Raw genomic sequence first — 15,060 nt, 5'->3', positions numbered from 1 at the left:
GTCTTTAGCGAGATCTGGCCGGGTGAGATGATTCAATTTGATTCTTTTATGTTAATTTCTTATGAAATTTACATACGAGAATTATTCTTCCCTCTGTTGATTAAGCTACACTTGTAGTTTAGTCAATGCATGGTTTTAAGCTGAAATAAAAAACAACAACAACAAAAATTATTTCAATATTATTTATTGTTTATTTTCTTTAAGCATTAATAGATATAATAAAATTTATTCCAATTTATTTTAGGAGGAATACGGCAGTTCAAAACTCTACCCCATCTTTCCACGTTATACCATGCTCAAGGACATGATTAAGGGAATAATGCACGATCCCGATTACATGGAAGTATGTCACGAAATCACCAACTGAAATTCATGTTAAACGTAAAAAAACTGTGTTTAGGCTAAATTATATATTCCAAAAAAAAAAAAAAAAATAAAAAAAAAAACAAAAAACAAATCATAAAATTTTCCTAAAAACTAATTGGATAAAAAATAAAAAAAAGCAACTAAAACGCTAGTAAAACATTAGTGATGTCATAAAGATATAACAAAGTGAAATAGAGGAAATCACATGAAAAATAATTAAAGAGGATGAAGGAAATCAAAGAGAAGACATGAAGATATATATGAGATATATTCCGTAAATAAGTGATCACGAAGATGCATTAATTTGATGACTTTTAAAGACATCTCTTGCGATATCACATTCGCTCCAGTGCCCCATATGAACAATAATAAAAAAGATGAAACGCACACTTTTTCAAGAGACAAAAAAAATCTCATAATGCCTGGAAAATATTTATTATACAATTACACGAACAGACCCATTATCTCCATATTGCATAAATAGATGATATTTTTTCTATCTATTCCAAGAACTTTTGCCCCAATTATGGTAATGCCTGGATAATATTTAGTAAAAATTTACACGAACAGACCCATTATTGCTATATTACATATATGGCTGATATCTTTTCTATATATTCCAAGAAATTTTGCCGCAGTTGTGGTGATGAGTATTCTCAGATGGTGGTGATAACCACAACGTCAGTTTAATGCATTCTCCTTCTCCTTTCATCATCATCATCACCCCATGGTTAAGAATCATGCAAGTGGAATAATCATTCTTCCTTCATCCTCCTCTTTGTTTCCTGTGGACTATAATAAAAAAAAAATGTTTTCATTTTCAAATTTGTTGGTTTTGTTAAAAATTTATGTAATCTTAGCAAGAGGTAATTGAAAACCAAAAATTAAAAAGTAAAGTAAAGATGTTAAAAATGAAATTTAAGTTTTCGTTTGCATAGTTAGCTGAATTCGTATGAATAACAAAAAAACAAAAACAATCAACAAAATGAAAATACATACTACAATAAAAACCAAAGAAAAATGTAACGCTTGTTTTCTATATAGAAAAATAAAATTTATCTTTAGTATTTATATATAACTCTCTATATAAATGTATACAAATTAATTTAATAGGATGTCCTGAAAAATATGATTTTGAAAATTTTTAAAATTATGATCTTCCATAATTCTAAAAAAAAAAATATAGTATTAAATATTTTTGTTTTTATCAAAAATATAAATTTGAAAAAAATTTGTTTTTCTTAATTTCGGGACATTTTATTTCATGCAATATTATCACCTCGCTTTCCTATCTAAAACATACAGGAATACACATAATCACTGTTATTATATGTTCTCTCAAAAATTATCATACTACACTACCCACCGCGTATATCTATAAAAACTACATTCTGTCAGAGATATTTTAACATATACGAATTTTATTTTTATTCTGGTATAAACTATTGAAATTTTTCTGTAAGTGTCTATAATTACAATTTTTTCTTTTTTTCTTCGATGATTAACCCTCTAATGACCCAGTTTTTATACCCTGCGCCACACTGTGAAACAGGGTATTATAAGTTAGTGCATATGTTTGCAACACCCAGAAGGAAACGAGATAGAAACATGGTGTCTTTGGCAATAATGCTCAGGATGGGTCCCTGAGTCGATCTAGTCAAGTCCGTCTGTCTGTCCGTGCACACATTTTTGTAATCAAAGTCTAGGTCGCAATTTAAGTCCAATCGAAATTTGGCACAAGTATGTGTTTTGGCTCAGAATAGAACCCTATTGATTTTGGAAGAAATCGGTTCAGATTTAGATATAGCTTCCATATATATCTTTCGCCCTATATTGACTTATATGGCCGCAGAAGCCAGAGTTTTAGCCCAATTTGGTTGAAATTTTGCACTAAGAGTACAAGACGACACTACTCGTCAAGTGTGCTAAATTTTATTGAAATCGGTTCAGATTTAGATATAGCTTCCATAAATATTTTTCGCCCGATATGGACTTATATGGCCCCAGAAGCCAGAGTTTTACCCTAATTTGTTTAAAATTTTGCACAAGAAGAACAATTAGCACTAAAGTCAAGTGTGCCAAATTTTATTTAAATAGGTTCAGATTTAGATATAGCTCCCATATATATCTTTCGCCCGATATGGACTTATATGGCCCCCGAAGCCAGAGTTTTAGCCCAATTTGTTTGAAATTTTGCACTAGGAGTACAATTAGTAGTGTAGTTAATTGTGCTAAATTTTATTGAAATTGGTTCAGATTTAGATATAGCTCCCATATATATCTTTCGCCCGATGTTCCGTCATATGACCACAGAGGTCAAAGTTGCAGTCCGATTTACGTGAAATTCTGCACAGGGGGTAGAATTAAAAATACTAAGTATGCATGTCAAATTTGGTTGAAATCGGTTCAGATTTCGATATAGCTTTCATATATATGTTTTTCCGATTTGGGCAAAAATGGCCAAAATACTCAAATTTTCATTATAAAATCGCCACTGCTAAGTCGAAAACTTGTAAAAGTGACTCAAATTTTCCTTTATTTCTAATACATATCTATCGACCGATAAATCATAAATACACTTTAACGAACTTGCCTTAAAATTGGTTCATATTTAAATGTTTCCTATATTTTTTTACTAACATTGTGTTCCACTTCAACGCATTAGCCGATTTAAATGTAAAATCTATAAGTATTGTAGAACTCTGTCCAGATCTGGTCAGATATACAGAATATATGTGTATGGGTGCATATAGCATCCAACACATTGGACGGATTTGATATGGTATCGAAAATGTGGATTTACAAAGTGGTGCAGGGTATAATATAGTCGGCCCCGCTCGACTTTAGACTTTCCTTACGTGTTTCTAGCTGATCAAATGTTCAGGATTAGTCACATAAGAGAAAGGAAACAAACCAAGAAATATCTATACAGTACAATTCAGTACATGCTGTCGACATGCCGCGTAAAACCAATGTACAAATTTCGGTTTTAGAAATAAAATTTTGACAAAATTTTGTACAGAAATAAAATTTTGACAACATTTTCTAGAGAAATAAACGTTTGACAAAACTTTCTATAGAAATAAACGTTTGACAAAAATTTCTATAGAAATAAAATTTTGACAACATTTTCTAGAGGAATAACATTTTGAATAAATTTTCTATTGAAAAAAATGTTGATAACATTTTCTATATAAATAAAACTTTGATAAAATTATCTATAGAATTAAAATGTTGACTAAATTTTCTATAGATATAAAATTTTGACAACATTTTCTAGAGAAATAAAATTTTGACAAAATTTTCTATATAAATAAAATTTTGACAAAACTTTTTATAGAAATAAAATTTTGATACAACTTTCTAAAGAAATACATTTTGACAACATTTTCTACATAAATAAAGATTTGTCAAAGTTTTATATAACAATAAAATTTTGACAACTTTCTATAGAAATAAAACTTTTACAAAATTTTCTACAGAAATAACATTTTGACAACATTTTCTATAGAAATAAAATTTTAAGAAAACTTATGTATAAATTTCGGTTTTAGAAATACAATTTTGACAAAATTTTATATAAAAATAATATTTGGACAAGATTTTCTATAGAAATAAACGTTTGACCAAATTTTCTATAGAAATAAAATTTTTATAACATTTTCCATAGAAATAAAATTTTTATAACATTTTCCATAGAAATAAAATTTTTACAAAATTTTCTACAGAAATAAAATTTTGACAAATTTTCTATAAAAATAAAATTTTTTACAAAAATTTCTCTATAGAAATAAAATTTTGAAATAAAATTTTTAAAAAGATTTTGTATAGAAATAAAATTTTGACAAAATTTTCTATAGAAATAAAATTTTGACAAAATTTTCTAGAGAAATAAACGTTTGGCAAAATTTTCTATAGAAATAAAATTTTAAGAAAACTAATGTACAAAATTCGGTTTTAGAAATAAAATTTTGACAAAATTTTCTATAAAAATAAAATTTTTACAAAAATTTCTAGAAAAAAATTTTGACAAAATTTTCTATAGAAATAAAATTTGCAAAAATTTTGTATAGAAATAAAATTTTGACAACATTTTCCATAGAAATAAAATTTTGACAAAATTTTGTATAGAGATAAAATTTTGACAACATTTTCCATAGAAATAAAATTTTGCCAAATTTTGTATAGAAATAAAATTTTGACAACATTTTCCATAGAAATCAAATTTTGACAAAATTTTCTATAGAAATAAAATTTTATAACATTTTCCATAGAAATAAAATATTGACAAAATTTTTTTATAGAAATAAAATTTTGACAAACTTTCTATAGAAATAAAATGTTGACCAAATTTTCTATAGAAATAAAATTTTGACAAACTTTCTATAGAAATAAAATATTGACCAAATTTTCTATAGAAATAAAATTTTGACAAAATTTTCTATAGAAATAAAATGTTGACCCTATTTTCTACAGAAATAAAAAGTTCACAAAAGTTTTTATAGAAATAAAATTTTAACAAAATTTTCTATAGAAATAAAATTTTGACAAAATTTTCTACAGAAATAAACGTTTTACAAAATTTTCTATAGAAATAAAATTTTAAGAAAACTAATGTATAAATTTCGGGTTTAGAAATAAAATTTTGACAAAATTTTTTATAGAAATAAAATTTTGACAACATTTTCTATAGAAATAAAATTTTGACAAAATTTTCTATAGATATAACATTTTGACAACATTTTCTAAGAAATAAAATTTGGAAAAATTTTGTATGGAAATAAAATTTTGACAAAATTTCTATAGAAATAAAATTTTGACAAAATTTTCTATAGAAAAAAAATTTTGACAACATTTTCTATAGAAATAAAATTTTGACAACATTTTCCATAGAAATAAAATTTTGACAAAATTTTGTATAGAAATAAAATTTTGACAACATTTTCTATAGAAATAAAATTTTGACAATATTTTCTATAGAAATAAAATTTTGACAAAATTTTCTGTAGAAATAAACGTTTGACTAAGTTTTCTATAGAAATAAAATTTTGGCAAAATTTTCTAAGGAAATAAAATTTTGATAAAATTATCTTTAGAATTAAAATTTTGACTAATTTTTCTATAGAAATAAAATTTTGACAAAATTTTCTAGGGAAATAAAATTTTGACAAAATTTTCTACAGAAATAAAGATTTGACAAAGTTTTTTATAACAATAAAATTTTGATACAACTTTCTATAGAAATAAAACTTTGACAAAATTTGACAAAATTTTACATAAAAATAATATTTGGACAAAATTTTCTATAGGAATAAACGTTTGACAAAATTTTCTATAGAAATAAACGTTTGACAAAATTTTCTATAGAAATAAAATTTTGACAACATTTTCCATAGAAATAAAATTTTTACAAAAATTTCTATTGAAATAAAATATTGACAAAATTTTCTATAGAACTAAAATTTTTACAAAAATTTCTATAGAAATAAAATTTTGACAAAATTTTCTATAGAAATAAAATTTTGACAACATTTTCCATAGAAATAAAATTTTGACAAACTTTTCCATAGAAATAAAATTTTGACAAAATTTTCTATAGAAATAAAATTTTGACAAAATTTTCTGTAGAAATAAAATTTTCATAAAACTATCTATAGAATTAGAGTTTTGACTAAATTTTCTAAAGAAATAAAATTTTGATAAAATTATCTTTAGAATTAAAATTTTGACAAAACTTTCTATAGAATTGAAATTTTGATACAACTTTCTATAGAAATAAATTTTGACAACATTTTCCACAGAAATAAAGATTTGACAAAGTTTTATATAACAATAAAATTTTGATACAATTTTCTATAGAAATAAAACTTTTACAATATTTTCTAAAGAAATAACATTTTGACAAAATTTTCTATAAAAATAATATTTGGACAAAATTTTCTATAGAAATAAACGTTTGACAAAATTTTCTACAGAAATAAATATTTGACAAAGTTTTATATAACAATAAAATGTTGATAACGTTTTCTATAGAAATAAAATTTAGACTAAATTTTTCTATAGAAATAACATTTTGGCAACATTTTCTATAGAAATAGAATTTTGAGAAAATTTACACTAGAATAAAACATACATACATGCTGTCGACATGCCGCGTAAAACCAAGGTACAAATTTCGATTTTACACCCATGTTCCGATATCCACTTCAATTCCACTTCAACTATTCACGTCAAATCCACGAACGTGAAAATTTGGTGTTCTTAATTCCACGTTCTTTTTTGAACTTTTCTGCAACTGGGTTTGCATAATCACCCACAAATTCACTAAGGCGGAAATAAAAATAAGTGGAAGCAATAGACTCATTATAATTTATTATTTTTTAAATTAAAAATGACACAGTTTTAATAAAACTTATTTATTAAATATAAAACATTTCAGATTTTTTACGTGAGTACTCTTTTTAACCGGAAATACTCCCATCTTGGACATAATTCAACTTTCATCCAGACTTTTGCAAGTGAATTGATTTCACGAAAATTCCGGTGAAAGTGGATTGTAGGACACGAAAATCGTGGAATTGATTCACATTCACCTGGAAGTGGATTTGGGAACATGGGCATTAGTAGTTTAGCTACAGTAGATTTTCTTGCTCTTTCTTCCAATATTGAGCTAAAATTTCAGCCATCTCACCAATGAGAATTTCAATACTACCCAACGAAATTGTGCTAAACAGTGGGCATTTTTCGTCCTTTTATCCGTTCATTTCCGACGGAAACTAAAAGGTTTTTTATAGCAACAACTGAAAGAAGTGGTGATAGAATTCCTCCTTGGGAAGTGCCTTTGTTCACATACCTTTGAATGTTTGCTTGCTCTCTAGAGCGGCTAAAATATGTCTCTTGGTTAGAAGATCATATATCGTCCTCAGTATCCCTTGATTAAGATTCAGAGTTGAATGATTTTTCAATGTCTAGAAAACTAATGAATAATACATAGATATAACTTTTTGAGATATGTGTTCAATATTTTGTACTGAAAAAATATTCTCGTAAGTCCAAAAATATCATCTGCTTAAAATATGAATATAGGTTTTGCGAAGATCTTCGCAAAAGTCAATAAATTTTCCATTAAAAGTATTTTACGCATAAAGTTAGATTCTTGTCGCTTCTGTGGAATTACATATTACTGACATCTGATATAGATTCCCAGTTATTTACTGGTAGTTCACAAGGTAGTCAATTGGATTACTGGAACGCCAGATTTTGTCGTAAAATAACTAAGGTCTTAATCGGTTCAGTGCAATTACCAATGATGATGTCTAAATATAACAAAAATATGAATTAATTTCCAAGTTGTTTATTGGTAGTGCACAAGGGAGTGAATTGGTTTCCTCCAAGGCAAAGTCAATGTTATGGTGTTTTCTTTTCTGAAAAAAGTGCTTTGCCTTCATTTTGTCTGTACAGAATGCTCATTTTTAAAATGTTACCAGCAACCTAAAAAATTGCTATCATTTCAACGGGCAGAAAAGAATTCAAAGAAGGAAACGGGGCAGCAGCAGCAGCACTCTCGTTTGTTGGCAGTGCTGAAAATGCCCGTAATTTGCTTCTATGCGTGGCGCTATTTTCAACAACAGAATTCGAAGCCTTTTCGCACTTTTGCCTGTTTTTATACCCTTCACCACTACTGTGGTACAGGGTATAATAAGTTTGTGCATTTGTATGTAACGCCAAGAAGGAGTAATCATAGACCAACCTTTTAGTATACGGATCGGCGTAGAATTAAATTCTGAGTCGATTTAGCGATGTCCGTCTGTCCGTCTGTCTGTCCGTCTGTCCGTCTGTCCGTCTGTCCGTCTGTCCGTCTGTCTGTCTGTCTGTCCGTCTGTCTGTCTGTCTGTTGATGTATTTTTGTGTGCAAAGTACAGCTCGCAGTTTTAGTCCGATTGTCCTAAAATTTGGTATAGGGTCCTGTTTCGGCTCAAAGACGATCCCTATTGATTTTGGAAAAAATCGGTTCAGATTTAGATATAGCTGCCATATATATTTTTCACCGATCTGGTCATAATTGGCGTGTATATCAACCGATCTTCCTCAAATTCCGTACATCCTAATATTTTATGAGTCTCGAAAAACTTGCAAAATATCAGCAAAATCGGTTCAGATTTAGATATAGATCCCATATATAGCTTTCGCCCGATTTACACTCATTTGCCCACAGAGGCCAATTTTTTGCTCCCATTTAGTTAAAATTTTGCATAGGGAGTAGAATTAGCGTTGTAACTAAGCGTGCCAAATTTGCTTGAAATCGGTTCAGATTTGGATATATCTCCCATATAAAGCTTTCGCCCGATTTACACTCATATGACAACAGAGGCCAATTTTTAACTCCGATTTAGTTGAAATTTTGCACAGGGAGTAGAATTAGCATTTTAGCTATGCGTGTCAAATTAGGATGAAATCGGTTCAGACTTAGATATAGCTCCCATATATATGTTTTTCTGATTTCGACAAAAATTGTCAAAATACCAACATTTTCCTTGTAAAATCGCCACTGCTTAGTCGAAAAGTTGTAAAAATGACTCTAATTTTCCTAAAATTCTAATACATATATATCGAGCGATAAATCATAAATAAACTTTTTCGAAGTTTCCTTAAAATTGCTTCAGATTTAAACGTTTCCCATATTTTTTTACTAACATTGTGTTCCACCCTAGTGCATTAGCCGACTTAAATTTTGAGTCTATAGATTTTGTAGAAGTCTATCAAATTCTTCCAGATCGAGTGATATTTAAATGTATGTATTTGGGACAAACCTTTATATATAGCCCCCAACACATTTGACGGATGTGATATGGTATCGAAAATTTATATCTACAAAGTGGTGCAGGGTATAATATAGTCGGCCCCGCCCGACTTTAGACTTTCCTTACTGTTTTTTTTTTTTAGAAAAGAATCTATAAAGTGCATTTTCCGGGCAAAATGCAAAAAAGTGGCAGTTTATTACAAGAAAAGAAAACGCCTTTAATTCCTCCAGAAATGGCCCAAAAATAACTTGAGTCATGCGGAATTGGTGGGAATCCAATTCCTTAGATGATTTGGCTGGAATAAATTGCACTGGAATACAATTTTTTTCTTTGTTGCTCAATCACACTTAGGGATAGAAAAGTCGAACATTGATTTTTCGAGTAAAAAGTCCAAGTCGACTTTAGAATAATATTCAAATTCGACTAACCAAATTTTGATATTTTTGAAAATAGGCTCAAATTGATTTTCGATGTTAATCAAATTCGCCTAATTGACATTTAATGAAAAATTGGATTACGGGGGGAATATGATGCTGACAGTATGTGAAGACGACATCATTTAACTAAAAACTTGTTTTAATAGGATACATATGTATAGACATACAGCGAATATGAATCCAAAATTTTTAAAAGAGTCTAAGAGAAAATTTTCAAAAATTCCTAATTTATTGTCACATATATTTGATATATCAATTCTCACTACTTCAAAATAATTATTGGAAATCAAAAACTGAATTAGCATGGTTATTCTAAGGACTATTATATATGGCATTAGTAAATTCTTAATATTTGTGTATACGTATATTCTGTCTCTCTCTCTCTCTCTCGTGCTCTCACTCACTGACTCCCTTTTTGTTGTATGTGTCTATTGTTTCACTGAAAATTTCTAAGTGTTTTAAAGTGTACGTGTTAATTGTTGTCCATCCAATAGAGCCCCCCCCGAAATCCATTTAATTAATCCTTATATTTTTTTCTCTCCATCCCATTTCTTTGCAGATAAGTATACCACTGGTTTTAAATACAGCAGTTCAAAGTTAATTTCCTAAAAAATTCACATCACATCACATATCAAAAAAAAAAAAAAAAACAACAAATAATTATTGCCATATCCTGACTTCAACCAGATACTTTTGTATCTGTTAGATATACCATCGCCCCAATGATTGAACACTTGGTAAAATTTTGATGATATTTACAAATACATATGGGAATACTCGATATTTGTGATTTCATTTATGTAACTTGTGTAATACTAATATAAATGTGAAGACCGAGAAAATGAATTTACGCTGAAATATTATTTTTCGAATATCCTCTGTTTTTATAATTTTATTTTGGAAGCAGCATATATTTCTAAATTATTGAATATTATAAAGATACTAATTCCAATTTTCTTAACTAAGAAACTATTTGTTAGGCAAAATCAGATAATTTTGGCTCAAGTTTGAAAATTGGGTCGGCGTAGGAGGAGGAGGTCCCCCGTTCAAATATTAAAAAAAAACAGGTACCCCATATTAATTTGAAAAACTCCCTCAACGTCTTGTGTAAATTTCTCGAAAATCGTACAAGTTTAGTATTGTTTTCTCTAGAAAAAATTGTCAAAATAAGGTTTGTTTACAAAATTTTCTATAGAAATAAAATTTTGACAAAATTTTCTATAGAAATTAAACTTTTCCCAATTTTTCTATAGAACTAAAATTTTGAGAAAAAAATTCTATAGAGATAAAATTTTAACAAAATTTTCTATAAACATAAAATTTTAACAAAATTTTCTAAAAACATAAAATTTTAACAAAATTTTCTAAAAACATAAAATTTTAACAAAATTTTCTATAAAAATAAAATTTTAACAAAATTTTCTATAATTTTGTTAAAATGAAATAAAAAACAACAACAATGCTTAAAGAACAAAACCAACAATAACAAAACAAAACGAATGAAAAAAAGAGGAAGCACGCTCAAAATAAACCCAGTCAAATGCACTCAAATCGATGATGGCAAAGGAAAAGAGAAATGTTTGTATGAATTTATTTCGGCATAAGCCGGCTATCATAAACCTTTTTTCGGAAGGTTCAAGTGTGGTTTTTGTTGGGTTTATTGAACTGCCTGAATTTATTCTGATAATTGGTTGATAAATTTGCTGGAATTAGAGGATGCTGATGAGGAATGTGATAATTCCGAAACGTGCGTCCATCCAACCATCTTGCAGTCTATAGGGCTTTGCCCAAATAAATTTGACAAACATTCTTTTCCTCTGTTGGTTAAGCTACACTTGTAGTTTAGTCAATGCATGGTTTTAAGCTGAAATAAAAAACAACAATTTTCTATAACAATAAAGTTTTGACAAAATATTCTATAGAAATAAAATTTTGACAAAGATTTCCATAGAAATAAAATTTTAACCAAATTTTCTATAGAATTAAAATTTTGATAAAATTTTCTATAGAAATAAAATTTTGACAACATTTTCTTGAGAAATAAAATTTAGACAAAACTTTCTATAGAAATAACATTTTGACAACATTTTCTATAGAAATAAAATCTTGACAAAAATTTTCTATTGAAATCAAATTTAGACAAAATTTTCTAGAGAAATAAAATTTTGCCAAAATATACAATTTTGACAACATTTTCTATAGAAATAAAATTTTGACAAAAATTTTCTACAGAAATACAATTTTGACAAATATTTCAAAATTGTCTATAGAAATAAAATTTTGCCAAATATCTAATAGAAAAAATCATGAACGGCGTGCACATTTCAAAACGATTCGTTCATGAAAGTGAATCAACAAACATGTGGTGTCAAACTGTGAACAGGCGGTGTCAATCTGACAACGATAAAATGACACCATGTGTTGTCAAAACAACAACCAGGGTTCATGATCTGAAAACGTTATGGTTACGACTTTATAAACAATATTAAAAAAAGAGGGAGTTGCCATAATAACGTCTGACGATTATTTTAAGACTTTTCATGGCCAAAGAAAAACGAATGCAGTTCATGACATCGTGAACGCCCGTGGACGAAATTGTGAACATTCCGTTTTAATTTTCTGTGAACGTTTCCGTTTCATTTTGTCACCGTCCGTTCACGACTATGGAACGTATTTTTTTCTATTAGTGTAGAAATAAAATTGTTCCAAAATTCTCTATATAGAAATAAAATTTTGATAAAATTTTCTATAGAAATAAAATTTTGACAAAATTTTCTATAGAAATAAAATTTTTACAAAAATTTTCTATAGGAATCAAATTTTGACAAACATTTTTTATAGAAATAAAATTTTGACAAAATTTTCTATAGATATGTAAATTTTCCCAAATTTTCTATAGATCTAAAATTTTGACAAAATTTTCTATAAAGATAAAATTTTAACAAAATTTTCTATAAAAATAAAATTTTGACAAAATATTCTATAGAAATAAAATTTTGACAAAGATTTCTATAGAAATAAAACTTTAACCAAATTCTCTATAGAATTAAAATTTTGATACTATTTTCAATAGAACTAAAATTTCACAAAATTTTCTATAGAAACAAAATTTTAACAAAATTTTCTAGAGAAATAAAATTTAGACAAAACTTTCTATAGAAATAACATTTTGACAACATTTTCTATAGAAATAAAATCTTGACAAAAATTTTCTATTGAAATTAAATTTAGACAAAATTTTCTAGGGAAATGAGATTTTGTCAAAATTTTATATTTTTTTATATTCAATAGGAAAAATTTTGACAAAATTTTCTATGGAAAAAATTTTGACAAAATTTTCTATAGAAACATATTGTTCCAAAATTTTCTATAGAAATAAAATTTTGACAACATTTTCTATAGTAATAAAATTTTGAAAAAATTTTGTACAGAAATACAATTTTGACAAACATTTTCTATAAAAATAAAATTGTTTCAAAATTGTCTATAGAAATAAAATTTTGCCAAATATCTGTAGAAATAACATTGTTCCAAAATTCTCTATAGAAATAAAATTTTGACAAAATTTTCTATAGAAATAAAATTTAGACACAATTTTCTATAGAACTAAAAGTTTGACAAAATTTTCGATAGAAATAAAATATTGACAAAAATTTTCTATAGAAATAAAATGTTGACAAAAATTCTCTATGGAAATAAAATTTTGACAAAATTTTCTATAGAAATGAAAATTTTTCCAAAATTTTCTATAGAACTAAAATTTTGACAAAAAAATCTATAGAGATACAACTTTAACAAAATTTTCTATAGAAATAAAATTTTAACAAAATTTTCTATAAAAATAAAATTTTAACAAAATTTTCTATAACAATAAAATTTTGACAAAATATTCTACAGAAATACAATTTTGACAAAGATTTCTATAGAAATAAAACTTTAACCAAATTTTCTATAGAATGCAAATTTTGATAACATTTTCTATAGAAATAAAATTTTGACAAAATTTTCTATAGAAATTTAATTTTCACAAATTTTTCTATAGAAATAAAATTTTAACAAAATTTTCTAGAGAAATAAAATTTAGACAAAACTTTCTAGAGAAAAAGAATTAGACAAAATTTTCTATAGAACTAAAATTGTTTCAAAATTTTCTATAAAACTAAAATTTTGACAAAAATTTTCTATAGAACTAAATTTGTTTCAAAATTTTCTATAGAAATAAAATTTTGACAAAATTTTCTATAGAAATAAAATTTTGACAAAATTGTCTATAGCAATAAAATTTTGACAAAATTTTCTATAGAAATAAAATTTTGACAAAATTTTCTATAGAAATAAAATTTTGACAATATTTTCTAGAGAAATAAAATTTTGATAACATTTTCTATAGAACTAAGATATTGCCAAAATATAAAATGTTGACAAAATTTTCTATAGAAATAAATTTTTGATAACATTTTGTAAAGAAATAAAATTGTTTCAAAATTTTCTATAGAAACAAAATTTCGACAAAATTTCTATAGAAATAAAATTGTTCCAAAATTTTCTATAGAAATAAAATTTTGACAAAAATTTTCTATAGAAATAAAATTTTGACAAACATTTTCTATAGAAATAAAATTTTGACAAAAATTTTCTATAGAACAAAAATTTTGCTAAAATATAAAATTTTAACAATATTTTCTATGGAAATAAAAATTATCTAGAGAAATTAAATTTTGACAAAAATTTCTATAGAAATAAAAATTTGACAACAATTTTCTATAGAAATAAAAATTTGACAACAATTTTCTATAAAACTAAGATTTTGCCATAATATAAAATTTTGACAAAATTTTTTGTAGAAATAAAATTTTGACAAAATTTTTTGTAGAAATAAAATTTTGACAAAATTTTCTATAGAAATAAAATTTTGAAAAAGTTTCTATAGAAATAAAATGTTGACACTATTTTCTATAGAGCTAAAATTTTGCCAAAATTTTCTATGGGGCTAAACATTTTCTATAGAAATTAAATTTTGACAAAAATTTCTATAGAGATAAAAATTTGACAAAATTTTGTATCGAAATAAAATTTTGCAAAATAGTCTATGGAAAAAAAAAACTTTGACAAAATAGTCTATGGAAATAAAATTTGACAAAAGTTTCTATATATCTAAAATTTTGCCAAAATTGTCTATAGAACTAAATTTTGCAAAAAGTTTCTATAGAAATAAAATTTAGGTAATTTTTTTTATAAATATGTTCAATATCTTAAAAAAAAATAATTTTCGTTCAAGACTATTTCATCGAAGTCCATTGTGAGTACGCTCTCCCTTTTTAAAGAAGTATTAATTTTCCCTTGGTGGTGTAAGCTAAATCGTTAAAGCATTTATAATTTGACACGTTGAGAATTCAAGGGATATTTATACACCCAAAAAATCGTCGCTTATTGGAGAGATCATAATATATAAAATT

The 15,060-nt window shown here is 26.0% G+C and overlaps 1 protein-coding gene across 1 annotated transcript in view; it reads left to right on the top strand.

Annotated features, from left to right (window-relative positions):
* LOC142233506 (uncharacterized) overlaps positions 1–1,297 on the top strand; it is a 329,935-nt gene extending 328,638 nt beyond the window's left edge. Inside the window, exon 7 of the mRNA XM_075304468.1 lies at positions 245–1,297. Coding sequence (XP_075160583.1) covers positions 245–367 — 123 coding nt within the window. The 3' untranslated portion in view covers positions 368–1,297. The remainder of the gene's footprint in view (positions 1–244) is intronic.
* Positions 1,298–15,060: the final 13,763 nt, after the last annotated feature.

The sequence above is a fragment of the Haematobia irritans genome, chromosome 1 (genome assembly GCF_050003625.1).
Source record: "Haematobia irritans isolate KBUSLIRL chromosome 1, ASM5000362v1, whole genome shotgun sequence".
Lineage (NCBI taxonomy): Eukaryota > Metazoa > Arthropoda > Insecta > Diptera > Muscidae > Haematobia > Haematobia irritans.
Note: the sequence above shows the minus strand (reverse complement) of the source record. Positions and strands in the feature narration are given on the sequence as shown.